Source organism: Oncorhynchus nerka, linkage group LG23 (assembly GCF_034236695.1).
Source record: "Oncorhynchus nerka isolate Pitt River linkage group LG23, Oner_Uvic_2.0, whole genome shotgun sequence".
NCBI classification, from domain to species: Eukaryota; Metazoa; Chordata; class Actinopteri; order Salmoniformes; family Salmonidae; genus Oncorhynchus; species Oncorhynchus nerka.
This window is the reverse complement of record NC_088418.1, coordinates 15,885,580-15,899,641: the sequence shown is the minus strand read 5'-3', so window position 1 is coordinate 15,899,641 and position 14,062 is coordinate 15,885,580. Positions and strand designations below refer to the sequence as shown.

The following is a 14,062-nucleotide window of genomic DNA, read 5'->3' as shown; positions in this document are numbered from 1 at the left end:
ATATAATTCTCATCTGCTGTTGACATCAGGATACAATTTGAGAGTACTAGTTAGCTCCAGAAATGGTTAGTACCTTAGATTGCATACTGACAGTGAATTCACAGCTATCCAGTGGCTAGCCACACTACAAACTTAATTTGACCAGGTTCCCGTAAAGCAAGTGTAATGGCAGTCCACCACAACTTCCCAGAGAGTCTCCTGATTATCGATGGGTAGTGTGTGTTTCATTTTATTGTGTGTTAAAAACACAGTTTGAGATCATTGTGAGGGGATTTTCCCAGTGGTTGAATGGGGAATTGGGCTCTACTGAATTTATTTTTTACCCAAGTTGCAACAGTAACCAAGGGGGCGGTGCTTAGCGAATGGTGAATTGAAGAATTACAGTGTATCTGTAGTTTTATCTACTCTGGCATGACCCTTGACTTGACCATTAACCCCAACTTCTGACCTCTGCAGGGAGGGCTGGAACAGATATGTGTGTGACTGCTCTGGGACCGGATACCTGGGACCGGCCTGTGAGAGAGGTGAGGAGAGGGGGAGGAGGGATGGAGAGAGGGGAGAGAGGGAGGGGGAGGAGGGAGAGGTGAGGAGAGGGGGAGGAGGGATGGATGGAGAGAGGGGAGGAGGGAGGGATGGAGAGAGGGGGAGGAGGGAGGGATGGAGAGAGGGGGAAAGAGGGAGGGATGGAGAGAGGGAGGGATGGAGAGAGAGGGGGAGAGAGGGAGGGATGGAGAGAGGGAGGGATGGAGAGAGGGGGAGAGAGGGAGGGATGGAGAGAGGGAGGGATGGAGAGAGGGGGAGAGAGGGAGGGATGGAGAGAGGGAGGGATGGAGAGAGGGGGAGAGAGGGAGGGATGGAGAGAGGGAGGGATGGAGAGAGGGGGAGAGAGGGAGGGATGGAGAGAGGGGGAGGAGGGAGGGATGGAGAGAGGGGGAAAGACGGAGGGATGGAGAGAGGGGGAAAGAGGGAGGGATGGAGAGAGTGGGGAGGAGGGAGAGATGGAGAGAGGGGGAGAAGGGAGGGATGGAGAGAGGGGGAAAGACGGAGGGATGGAGTGAGGGGGAGGAGGGAGGGATGGAGAGAGGGGGAGGAGGGAGGGATGGAGAGAGGGGGAAAGACGGAGGGGTGGAGAGAGGGGGAAAGAGGGAGGGATGGAGAGAGTGGGGAGGAGGGAGAGATGGAGAGAGGGGGAGAAGGGAGGGATGGAGAGAGGGGGAAAGACGGAGGGATGGAGTCAGGGGAGGAGGGAGGGATGGAGAGAGGGGAGGAGGGAGGGATGGAGAGAGGGGGAAAGACGGAGGGATGGAGAGAGGGGAAAGAGGGAGGGATGGAGAGAGGGGGAAAGACGGAGGGATGGAGAGAGGGGGAAAGAGGGAGGGATGGAGAGAGGGGGAGGAGGGAGGGATGGAGAGAGTGGGGAGGAGGGAGAGATGGAGAGAGGGGGAAAGAGGGAGGGATGGAGAGATTGGGGAGGAGGGAGAGATGGAGAGAGGGGGAAAGAGGGAGGGATGGAGTCAGGGGGAGGAGGGAGGGATGGAGAGAGGGGGAGGAGGGAGGGATGGAGAGAGGGGGAAAGATGGAGGCATGGAGAGAGGGGGAGGAGGGAGAGATGGAGAGAGGGGGAAAGATGGAGGGATGGAGAGAGGGGGAAAGAGGGAGGGATGGAGAGAGGGGGAGGAGGGAGGGATGGAGAGAGTGGGGAGGAGGGAGAGAGGGGGAAAGAGGAGGGATGGAGAGATTGGGGAGGAGGGAGAGATGGAGAGAGGGGGAAAGAGGGAGGGATGGAGGGAGGGGGAGAAGGGTGGGAGGGATGGAGAGAGAGGAGGGGAGATGGGGGAGGAGGGAGGGATGGAGAGAGGGGGAGGGATGGAGAGAGAGGGGATAGAGCAAGGGGGATAGAGGGAGGAATGGAGAGAGAGGGGAGGGGAGGAGGGAGGGATGGAGAGAGGGGTAGGAGGGAGAGATGGAGAGAAGGGGAGGGAGGAGAGATGGAAAGAGGGAGGGATAGAGAAAGGGGGAAAGAGGGAGGGATGGAGAGAGGGGGAGGGAGGGATGAGAGAGTGGAGGGAGAGATGGGTGAGAGAGAGGGAAGGATGGAGGGATGGAGAGAAGAGGGTAGGTAGGAGGGAGGGATGGAGAGAGAGGAGGAGGGAGGGATGGAGAGAGAGCGTCGCTGTGAGGGATGAGGGAGGGAACGGGGAGGAGGGAGTCATGGAGAGAGAGAAAACATAGAAAAAGAGACAGACCAAGAGGGATGATTGAGTGAGGGATGGATGAATAGAATCCCTAAGAGACCGAGGGAAAGATGAAGTGAGAGACAGTTTGGAGAAAAGAAAAGAGATGAGTCAGGGAGAGGGAGGAGAGAGATCCTGGTGTCAGTGTGAAGCAGCGGATTCTGTTACCACGATAATTATTAGTCTTCCCATATCTAACAAATACACACACCTCAGATCTGTCCTCTATAGGGAGATGAAAATTGAACAATGTGTGAAAAAGAGAGAGAGAATCAGCCTCAGTAACTGGTGGTTCAGTAGAAGGAGGGACAGATGGAGAAACAGTTGGAGAGAGTGATTGCTCCCACCTTCTACCTGTGGTTCTACCTCTCTCTCTCTCTCTCTCTCTCCCATCTCTTGCCATCCCTCCATCCCTCTCTCTCTCTCTCCCATCTCTCGCATCCCTCCATCCCTCTCTCTCTCTCTCCCATCTCTCGCCATCCCTCCATCCCTCTCTCTCTCTTTTTGTTCCAAATTTTCTCTCAGAGCTGTTTGTTTCTTCAGCTTTATTCCAGAGCTGTCGTCACAAGGACACGTTCACACTTACTGCCTTCATCAGCATCCCTCCTTCTCCATCTCCCATCTCTCCCTCCCTCTCTACCCCCCTCTTTCTCTCTCTGTCTCTCTCTCTCTCTCTGCCCCTCTCTTTCTATTTTTCTCTCAATTCAATTCAAGGGCTTTTTTGGCATGGGAAACATATGTTATCATTGCCAAAGCAAGTGAAATAGATAATAAACAAAAGTGAAATAAACAATAAAAAAGTAACTCTCTCTACCCCCCCATTTCTCTCTCTCTTTTTATTTAACCTTTATTTAACTAGGCAAGTCAGCTAAGAACCAATTCTTATTTACAATGACGACCTACTAAGAGGCAAAAGGCCTCCTGCGGGGACGGGGGCTGGGATTAAAAATAAAAAATAAATACAATATAAATATGGGACAAAACACACATCACGACAAGAGAGGCACCATAACACTACATAAAGAGAGGCCTAAGACAACAACATAGCATGGCAGCAACACAGGACAACACAACATGGTAGCAGCACAAACATGGTACAAACATTGTTAGGCACAGACAACAGCACAAAGGGCAAGAAGGTAGAGACAACAATACATCACGCGAAGTAACCACAAGTGTCAGTAAGAATGTCCATGTTTGAGTCTTCCAATGTAGAGATGGAGATAAAACTGTCCAATTTGAGCTCCATTCTCTAGCTTCAGCGAACTGAAAAGAGGAGCGACCCAGGGATGTGTGTGCTTTGGGGACCTTTAACAGATTATGGCTGACAGAACGGGTGTTGTATGTGGAGGATGAGGGATGCATTAGACATCTCAGATAGGGGGACTGAGGTCTAAGTGTTTTATAAATAATAAATAAATCAACCAGTGGGTCTTGCAACAGGTATACAGAGATGACCAGTTTACAGAGGAGTATAGAGTGCAGTGATGTGTCCTATAATGAGCATTGGTGGCAAATCTGATGGCCGAATGGTAAAGAACATCTTGCCGCTCAAGAGCACCCTTACCTGCCGATCTATAAAGTACGTCTCCGTAATCTAGCATGGGTAGGAAGGTAATCTGAATCAGGGATAGTTTTGCAGCTGGGGTGAAAGAGGAGTGATTACGATAGAGGAAACCAAGTCTAGATTTAACTTTAGCCTGCAGCTTTGATATGTTCTGAGAGAAGGACAGTGTATTGTCTAGCCATACTCCCAAATACTTGTATGAGGTGACTACCTCAAGCTCTAAACCCTCAGAGGTAGTAATCACACCTGTGGGGAGAGGGGCATTCTCCTTACCAAACCACATGACCTGTGTTTTGGAGGTGTTCAGAACAAGGTTAAGGGTAGAGAAAGCTTGTTGGACACTAAGAAAGCGTTGTTGTAGAGCATTTAACACAAAATCCAGGGAGGGATCAGCTGAGTATAAGACTGTATCAGCTGCATATAAATGGATGAGAGAGCTTCCTACTGCCTGAGCTATGTTGTTGATGTAAATTGAGGAGAGTGTGGGGCCTAGGATCGAGCCTTGGGGTACTCCCTTGATGACAGGCAGTGGCTGAGACAGCAGATGTTCTGACTTTATACACTGCAATCTGAGAGAGTAGTTAGCAAACCAGGCCAAAGACCCCTCAGAGACACCAATACATCAAAACCGACCCACAAGAATGGAATGGTCTACCGTATCAAAAGCTTTGGCCGAGAAAATAAAAATAGCAGCACAACATTGCTTAAAATCAAGGGCAATGGTGACATCATTGAGTACCTTTAAGGTTATAGTGACACATCCATAACCTGAGCGGAAACCAGATTGCATACCCGAGAGAACACTATAGACATCAAGAAAGCCAGTCAGTTGATAATTGACAAGTTTTTCCAACACTTTTGATAAACAGGTCAAAATAGAAATAGACCTATAACAGTTAGGATCAGCTTGATCTCCCCCTTTAAATAAAGGATGCACTGTTGCTGCCTTCCAAGCAATGGGAACCTCCCCGGAAAGGAGAGACAGGTTATAAATGTCAGAGACAGGCTTGGTGATGATAGGGGCTGCAACATTAAAGAAGAAAGGGTCTAAACCATCTGACCCAGATGTTTTTTTGAGGTCAAGTTTAAGGAGCTCCTTTTGCACCTCAGACACAGTGACTGGGTGCTAATGGAGCACGATAACACCCAGCAACAGTCAACAAAGAGCTGTTTGAAAGCTTATTGCTTAAAACCAGCAAGGCAAATTGTTTGGTGGAGTTGGTGTGGACACCCGAGCACTGAAGGTGTTCCTTGGTAAAGATTGCCGCTCCACCACCTTTGGAAGATCTGTCTTGCCTGAAAAAGTTACAAATGGAAAGGTTAACATCAGTGTTCAAAACACTCCATTCCATTTTATTTTACCAGGTAAGTTGACTGAGAACACGTTCTCATTTACAGCAACAACCTGGGGTATAGTTACAGGGGAGAGGAGGGGGATGAATGAGCCAATTGTAAGCTGGGGATGATTAAGTGACAGCTTGGGAATTTAGCCAGGACACCAGGGTTACTCTTACGATAAGTGCCATGGGATCTTTAATGACCTCAGAAAGTCAGGATACCCGTTTAACGTCCCATCTGAAAGACGGCACCCTACACAGGGCAGTGTCCCCAGTCACTGCCTTGGGGCATTGGGACCAGCAGCATCTGGTCTCCCATCCAGGGACCAACCAGGAACAACCCTGCTGAGCTTCAGAAGCAAGTCAGCAGTGGGATGAAGGGTGGTATGCTGCTGGCTTCGCAACTACGTCTCAGTAATGACCAACAACATCTGGATTGGAGCTGTTAACCCACACTTTCAATTGATACATTTTAGGTATTAAGCTTCTAGTGTTAACGTACAGAACCCCCCCCCCCTCTCTACACCCCCTCTTTCTCTCTCTCCCCCTTCTTGCTCTCTCGACCACCTCTCTCTCTTTCTCTCCACCCCCTCTCTTACTCTTTCTACCCCCTCTTTCTCTCTCTGCCCCTCTCTCTCTCTCTCTACAGCCCTCTCTCTCTCTCTGCCCCCTCTCTCTACCCCCTCCGATCTCTCTACCCCCTCTCTCACTCTGCCCCCCCTCTCTCTCTCTACCCCCTCCTTCTCTCTCTCTCTCTCTCTACCCCCCTTCTCTCTCTACCCCCTCCTTCTCTCTCCCTGCCCCCTCTCTCTCTCTCTACCTGCTCTCTTTCTACCCCCTCCTTCTCTCTTTCCCCCCTCTCTCTCAGGTGCTCTGCTGAAGCACCATTTTCTCATTTAATTTAGTCAGCTGTTAAGAAATTACTCCAACGCACACATACACATGTATGTGTGCGTTTGTGTGGGTGTTAGTTATGTTATCATGATGTAACAGGCTAACCTCCAGTTAATGAGGATTCATTAGCATTTTAGCTTTTCACCCTCTCTCTTTCTCCTTATCTCTCCTTCCCCCTCTCCCTATCTCTCCTTCTCCCTCTCCCTTCTTCTCTCTCTCCCACCTTCTCCCTATCTCTCCTTCTCTCTTCTCCGTTCTCTCCTTGCTCGCTTTACTGAGCACTCACTGTTACGGTTCCCTCTGAAATTCACTCACTTATTCACACACACACACTCTGAGCTCATTAGTATTCGTGAGACCTCTCTCTCCCTGTTCTCTTGTTTTCGCCACCAATGGTGTCCCATGGAAAGAGAGACAGACAGACAGACAGACAGACAGACAGACAGACAGACAGACAGACAGACAGACAGACAGACAGACAGACAGACAGAGAGAGAGAAAGAGAGAGATTGAAGCATCAGAGAAAGGTAGAGGCAGAGGAGCAAATATAGAACCATCAATCTCTCTCAGCGGAAAACAGCTTTGAATTGAATATTTTCTGGAATTGAAGTCAAACTGGAGACACTGGTTTGATCTGCTTTGATGTGGTCTCATCTGGACTGGTCTGGTCTGGACTGGTCACTGCCTGATATTAATATCTTCCCCTCCTCCCTCCTCCTCCCTCTCTAGATGCGACCATCCTATCCTATGATGGTAGTAAGTTTATGAAGGTCCAGTTGCCCGTATCGATGCACACCGAAGCAGAGGATGTGTCGCTACGTTTTCGCTCCCAGCGGGCCTACGGTGTTCTCATGGCAACAACATCACGGAACTCAGCCGACACGCTCCGACTGGAGCTGGACGGGGGGCGTGTCCGACTCACTGTCAACCTAGGTACACATACACATACACTGTCAACCTAGTTACACACACCAACACTGTCAACCTAGTTACACACACACATACACTGTCAACCTAGTTACACACACACACATACACTGTCAACCTAGTTACACACACCAACACTGTCAACCTAGTTACACACACACATACACTGTCAACCTAGTTACACACACACATACACTGTCAACCTAGTTACACACACACATACACTGTCAACCTAGTTACACACACCAACACTGTCAACCTAGTTACACATACACATACACTGTCAACCTAGTTACACACACCAACACTGTCAACCTAGTTACACACACACATACACTGTCAACCTAGTTACACACACACACATACACTGTCAACCTAGTTACACACACCAACACTGTCAACCTAGTTACACACACACATACACTGTCAACCTAGTTACACACACACATACACTGTCAACCTAGTTACACACACATACACTGTCAACCTAGTTACACACACATACACTGTCAACCTAGTTACACACACACATACACTGTCAACCTAGTTACACACACATACACTGTCAATCTAGTTACACACACATACACTGTCAACCTAGTTACACACACATACACTGTCAACCTAGTTACACACACACATACACTGTCAACCTAGTTACACACACAAAGTAGGTCTATACCCACACACACTGTAACCCTAAGTACACAGTAGGTCTATACCCACACACTGTAACCCTAAGTACACAGTAGGCCTATACACACACACACTGTAACCCTAAGTACACAGTAGGCCTATACCCACACACTGTAACCCTAAGTACACAGTAGGCCTATACCCACACACTGTAACCCTAAGTACACAGTAGGCCTATACCCACACACTGTAACCCTAAGTACACAGTAGGCCTATACCCACACACACTCAAACATAACCTGAGAGCAGAGCACATGTACATAGAGCTAAACCAAGATCTGCTATTTTACACACACACACACACACATACACTCTTACATTGTTGTACTGTATTGTATTTTTGGTGTGAGTATTGTTGAACAGAGGGTTGGTCCTCCCGGTCCGAGGCTGCATTCCCTGCTCACTCCCAGATGACCACTGCACCCCTACACACACGCACACACACAGAGACACACACATACACAAATACGCACACAGAGACACACACATACACAAATACACACACAGAGACACACACATACACGAATATGCACACATAGACACAAATGCACACACACGCACACACACAGAGACACACACATACACAAATACACACACAGAGACACACACACACACACATGCACACACACGCGCACACACAGAGACACACACATACACAAATACACACACAGAGACACACACACACACACATGCACACACACGCGCACACACAGAGACACACACATACACAAATACACACACACAGAGACATGCACACACACGCACACACACACAGACACACACATGCACAAATACACACACAGAGACACACATGCACACACACAAATACACACACAGAGACACACACACAAACACATGCACACATGCACAAATACACACACACACACACAAATACACACGCACACACACTCACCAATAGATGCAGGGGTGTGTGTTGGTCTCTGGCTGTAGCATCTGCGTCTCTGCTGTGGTTGACGACACCCGACACACCTGGGGTATTATGGGAACCATGACCTCTGACCTCCCATGTTCCTCTGCTCTACCAGGGGCGGGATTTGGTGCTCTGTTGCTCGGTGACAGAAATTTGGGGCCACGCCCACCTCAGTGTCCTGATATTATGGATGTTATGGTCACGGAGGCTGTCACTCTGACCAGAGTAGCCAATGACACACATGTCACACTGAGACTTCTCGCTCTCCCTCAGCCAATTACAGAGCAAGACAATTCAGAGATCTATTTGCTGGATTCCCAGTGCTACCATGTCATTCGCTCAGAGCAGATAGCAGAAAGCCCTATCCTCTGCTTTGATTAGCCAATAACCTCCTCCCAGCTTGCCCTCAGAAGGCAGGGAGAGTGTGTGTTCTCAGCGAGGTGTGTGTGTGTGGAGTGTGTTGGTGTGTTGGTCCCCAGCGCGTGGAGTTGTATCTTTGTGCAGTGTTAACCCTCTGCTCTGCTCTCCCTCCAGACTGTATCAGGATTAACTGTACCGCCAGTAAGTCACGCTCCATCTCACACTACCTCTGTGTGTGTTAGAACGTGTGTGTGTGTGTGTGTGTGTGTGTGTGTGTGTGTGTGTGTGTGTGTTAGAACTTGTGTGTGTTTGTGTGCGCTGGTGTGTGTGACTGTGTGTTTGATTCTGCTAGAGTCCAGGGTTACTAAGGCAGCCATTTTAGAGATAATGTAAGAGAGGAAAGACAGAATGAGGAAAAGGGGGGATGGGGGTGTTAGTGAATAAGGTGAGAGGGGAACGGGAAAAGGGGGATGGGGGGTGTTAGTGAATAAGGTGAGAGGGGGAACAGGAAAAGGGGGATGGGGGTGTTAGTGAATAAGGTGAGAGGGGGAACGGGAAAAAGGGGGTGTTAGTGAATGAGGTGAGAGGGGGAACAGGAAAAGGGGGGATGGGGGTGTTAGTGAATAAGGTGAGAGGGGGAACAGGAAAAGGGGGATGGGGGGTGTTAGTGAATAAGGTGAGAGGGGGAACAGGAAAAAGGGGGGTGTTAGTGAATAAGGTGAGAGGGGAACAGGAAAAGGGGGTGTTAGTGAATAAGGTGAGAGGGGGAACAGGAAAGGGGGGTGTTAGTGAATAAGGTGAGAGGGGGAACAGGAAAAAGGGGGTGTTAGTGAATAAGGTGAGAGGGGGAACAGGAAAAGGGGGTGTTAGTGAATAAGGTGAGAGGGGGAACAGGAAAGGGGGGGGTGTTAGTGAATAAGGTGAGAGGGGGAACGGGAAAAGGGGTAAGGTACACAGGGAAGAGAGAGAAGAGCCAAGGAAAAAGAGACCGAGAGAGTTGTACAGAGGAGTGTGGAGGTGTGGAGTTCCGTCACGGAGATGGACTGAAAGCTTCTCAGGGCTTCCGGATAATAATATCTCCTTCATGCTGAAAATGAAAGATTCTCTACCCCTCCATCCTTTTTCTTCCCTCCATCCATCCAGCCATCTATCCATCCACCCCTCCCTTCCTCTGAGTGCTTTGTTTGCCTGTAGGCTGTCGTGAGTCGAGCTCTGTGTATGTGTGTTTGTCCTTTCACCACGGAAGACGACTCTATGACGGCATCCTGGTACTGACAAAGGGAGAAGGTGTTGCCATGGGAACATACCTAGACAACTTGTCTATGTCTATCAGCAGTATGTAACATAATGCTTTTCATAAGCATAGAAACCTTAAAAGGTGTTATTATGATTTTGTAATGATCAGCCATCATTATGAGTTATTATCAGCCATTTGGAGTAAAAGAAAATACTGCCATTGAAAGAGCTTAATATTAGGAGATGATTATAAAACATGACAAGAGTTCGTAGAACTCAGTAAATACAATATTACACACATTTCATTTGTATAAGTTCCATCGGGAGACAATTCTTTCAGCAATTTAGTCACTCTTCCATTACCATATTTCATGTCCTGTGTGTGTGTGTACGTGTGTGCGTGCGTGTGTGTGTGTCCTGGCTGTTCTCAGGTTGGCATGGATCACTGCCTCATTCTCACATCAGCCCATTCACCCCAACAGTGTGCGGTCACACACACACACACACACACACACACACACACACAAAAAACACCAATCTCAGGCAGTGATCCATGGTAATGGGATGAGAGACTTGTGCCCAGAGCACAGCTGAGACTCCTCAGGGGAGCCCTCTGTCCTCTCCTGAAAACTAATCACACCTAACACACACACAAGACACCTACACTCACACATACCTCACCTACACATGCATATACACAGAGACCTCACACGTGGCAATATGATGTGTGTGTGTGTGTGTGTGTCATGGTGCTGCCATTTCCCACAGCTGAATCTGTCAGGCTGTTTACCTCTCATCTTCTCATTCCTCCTATAGCTTATCACCCCCTCCCTACACACACTGACACTCTGGTATATCCTGGTGAGAGGGAGAGAGACTCACAACAATCCCCAGAGATCGCCTTCCAACAGACACTAGAGAGAGAAAATTAGGAGAGAGAGAGGGATGAAAGGAGAGAAAAGGGGAAGGAGAGAGAGAGGGATGAAAGGAGAGAAAAGGGGAAGGAGAGAGAGAGGGATGAAAGGAGAGAAAAGGGATGAATGGAGAGAAAAGGGGAAGGAGAGAGAGAGGGATGAAAGGAGAGAAAAGGGGAAGGAGAGAGAGAGGGATGGAATGAGAGAAAAGGGGAAGGAGAGAGAGAGGGATGAAAGGAGAGAAAAGGGGAAGGAGAGAGAGAGGGATGAAAGGAGAGAAAAGGGATGAATGGAGTGAAAATGGGGAAGGAGAGAGAGAGGGATGAAAGGAGAGAAAAGGGGAAGGAGAGAGAGGGATGAAAGGAGAGAAAAGGGATGAATGGAGAGAAAAGGGGAAGGAGAGAGGGATGAAAGGAGAGAAAAGGGGAAGGAGAGAGAGAGAGGGATGAAAGGAGAGAAAATGGGAAGGAGGGAGAGAGAGGGATGAAAGGAGAGAAAAGGGGAAGGAGAGAGAGAGGGATGAAAGGAGAGAAAAGGGGAAGGAGAGAGAGAGGGATGAAAGGAGAGAAAAGGGGAAGGAGAGAGAGAGGGATGAAAGTAGAGAAAATGGGAAGGAGAGAGAGAGGGATGAAAGGAGAGAAAAGGGGAAGGAGAGAGAGAGGGATGAAAGGAGAGAAAAGGGGAAGGAGAGAGAGAGGGATGAAAGGAGAGAAAAGGGGAAGGAGAGAGGGATGAAAGGAGAGAAAAGGGGAAGGAGAGAGAGGGATGAAAGGAGAGAAAAGGGGAAGGAGAGAGAGAGGGATGAAAGGAGAGAAAAGGGGAAGGAGAGAGAGGGATGAAAGGAGAGAAAAGGGATGAATGGAGAGAAAAGGGGAGAGAGAGAGGGATGAAAGGAGAGAAAAGGGGAAGGAGAGAGAGAGAGGGATGAAAGGAGAGAAAATGGGAAGGAGGGGAGAGAGAGGGATGAAAGGAGAGAAAAGGGGAAGGAGAGAGAGAGGGATGAAAGGAGAGAAAAGGGGAAGGAGAGAGAGAGGGATGAAAGGAGAGAAAAGGGGAGAGGAGAGAGAGGGATGAAAGTAGAGAAAATGGGAAGGAGAGAGAGAGGGATGAAAGGAGAGAAAAGGGGAAGGAGAGAGAGAGGGATGAAAGGAGAGAAAAGGGGAAGGAGAGGGATGAAAGGAGAGAAAAGGGGAAGGAGAGAGGGATGAAAGGAGAGAAAAGGGGAAGGAGAGAGAGGGATGAAAGTAGAGAAAGGGGGAAGGAGAGAGAGGGATGAAAGGAGAGAAAAGGGGAAGGAGAGAGAGAGGGATGAAAGGAGAGAAAAGGGGAAGGAGAGAGAGAGGGATGAAAGGAGAGAAAAGGGGAAGGAGAGAGAGAGAGGGATGAAAGGAGAGAAAAGGGGAAGGAGAGAGAGAGGGATGAAAGGAGAGAAAATTGGAAGGAGAGAGAGGGATGAAAGGAGAGAAAAGGGGAAGGAGAGAGAGAGGGATGAAAGGAGAGAAAAGGGGAAGGAGAGAGAGAGAGGGTTGAAAGGAGAGAAAAGGGGAAGGAGAGAGAGAGGGATGAAAGGAGAGAAAATGGGAAGGAGAGAGAGAGAGGGATGAAAGGAGAGAAAAGAGGAAGGAGAGAGAGAGGGATGAAAGGAGAGAAAAGGGGAAGGAGAGAGAGAGAGGGATGAATGGAGAGAAAAGGGGAAGGAGAGAAAAGGGGAAGGAGAGAGGGATGAAAGGAGAGAAAATGGGAAGGAGAGAGGGATGAATGGAGAGAAAAGGGGAAGGAGAGAGGGATGAAAGGAGAGAAAAGGGGAAGAAGAGAGAGAGGGATGAAAGGAGAGAAAAGGGGAAGGAGAGAGGGATGAAAGGAGAGAAAAGGGGAAGGAGACAGTTCCTCCTGTATTACTGCTCTACGTCCCTCTTGCTACAGAGCTGAGTATCTAGTGCCACCATGTGGTCAGATAGGGTAGGACACTGTGGCAGGAGACATGGTGGAGAATGTGTTTGTGCGTGCTTGCCTGCATGTGTGCATGTGTTAACCCTTCGTGTGGGTGTGCGTAAGGTGTATGTGTGTGTATATTAACTAACTGGAATGTGTGTAGGTAAGGGTCCAGAGACCATCTTTGCAGGGCTGGGGCTGAATGATAATGAGTGGCACACTGTCAGAGTGGTGCGACGCGGGAAAAGCCTCAAACTCACCGTCGACGACCTGCAATCTGTAGAAGGTAACCATAGCAACCCCCCAACGCTGTCAACCCTGACCTTTCAGTCCTAACCTTAACCCCTGGCCTCAAACCCATAACCTGCAGACATTTTTCTAGTACATTCAAGCCCAAGTGTCTTGTGTTTAGCTGACCTGGTCCAATGTAGCCAATGGAATAGTCCCAAAAGTGCAAACTCCACTCACCCTGCACTCCGGTGAAGCTAAATCAAGTACACCTCAAGTGCTTCAATGTATTTGACCCCGGTCTGCTAACCTCTCCCCTGACCCCTGACCTCTAACCCCTCCAGGTCAGATGGCAGGTGACCACACCCAGCTGGAGTTCCACAACGTGGAGACAGGCATTGTGACGGAGAAGCGCTTCATGCCCGCTGTGCCCTCCAACTTCATAGGGCACCTGCAGGGCCTCACTCTCAATGGGATGCCCTATGTAGACCTCTGTAAGGACAGAGTACACACACACACACTTACACACACCCACACATACACACACCTCACACACGCATACACGCACCTCACACACACATACACACACTTCACACACGCATACAAGCACCTCACACACACACCTCACACACACACACACACCTTACCAGTGTTGGTGGTAACATGTTATATAATCAGATTACTTTTCTGAGTAACATTACTACAGTTACTTTGTCAAACAACAAGTGCCTTACTTTCACAATCATCAGCTTAACGGGCGCGTTTCCATGAGCCGATCTCGACAAGTTTCCTCATTTAGTTGTCGA

General features: G+C 49.0%; 1 protein-coding gene across 2 annotated transcripts in view; it reads left to right on the top strand.

Moving 5' to 3' along the window:
• LOC115106344 (neurexin-1a-like) overlaps positions 1–14,062 on the top strand; it is an 84,419-nt gene that overhangs the window by 45,262 nt on the left and 25,095 nt on the right. For both annotated transcript variants that reach the window (XM_029628974.2, XM_065007899.1), the window contains 5 exons: positions 457–524; positions 6,762–6,965; positions 9,121–9,147; positions 13,192–13,314; positions 13,601–13,750. In XM_029628974.2, the coding sequence (XP_029484834.1) occupies positions 457–524; positions 6,762–6,965; positions 9,121–9,147; positions 13,192–13,314; positions 13,601–13,750 (572 nt within the window). The remainder of the gene's footprint in view (positions 1–456; positions 525–6,761; positions 6,966–9,120; positions 9,148–13,191; positions 13,315–13,600; positions 13,751–14,062) is intronic.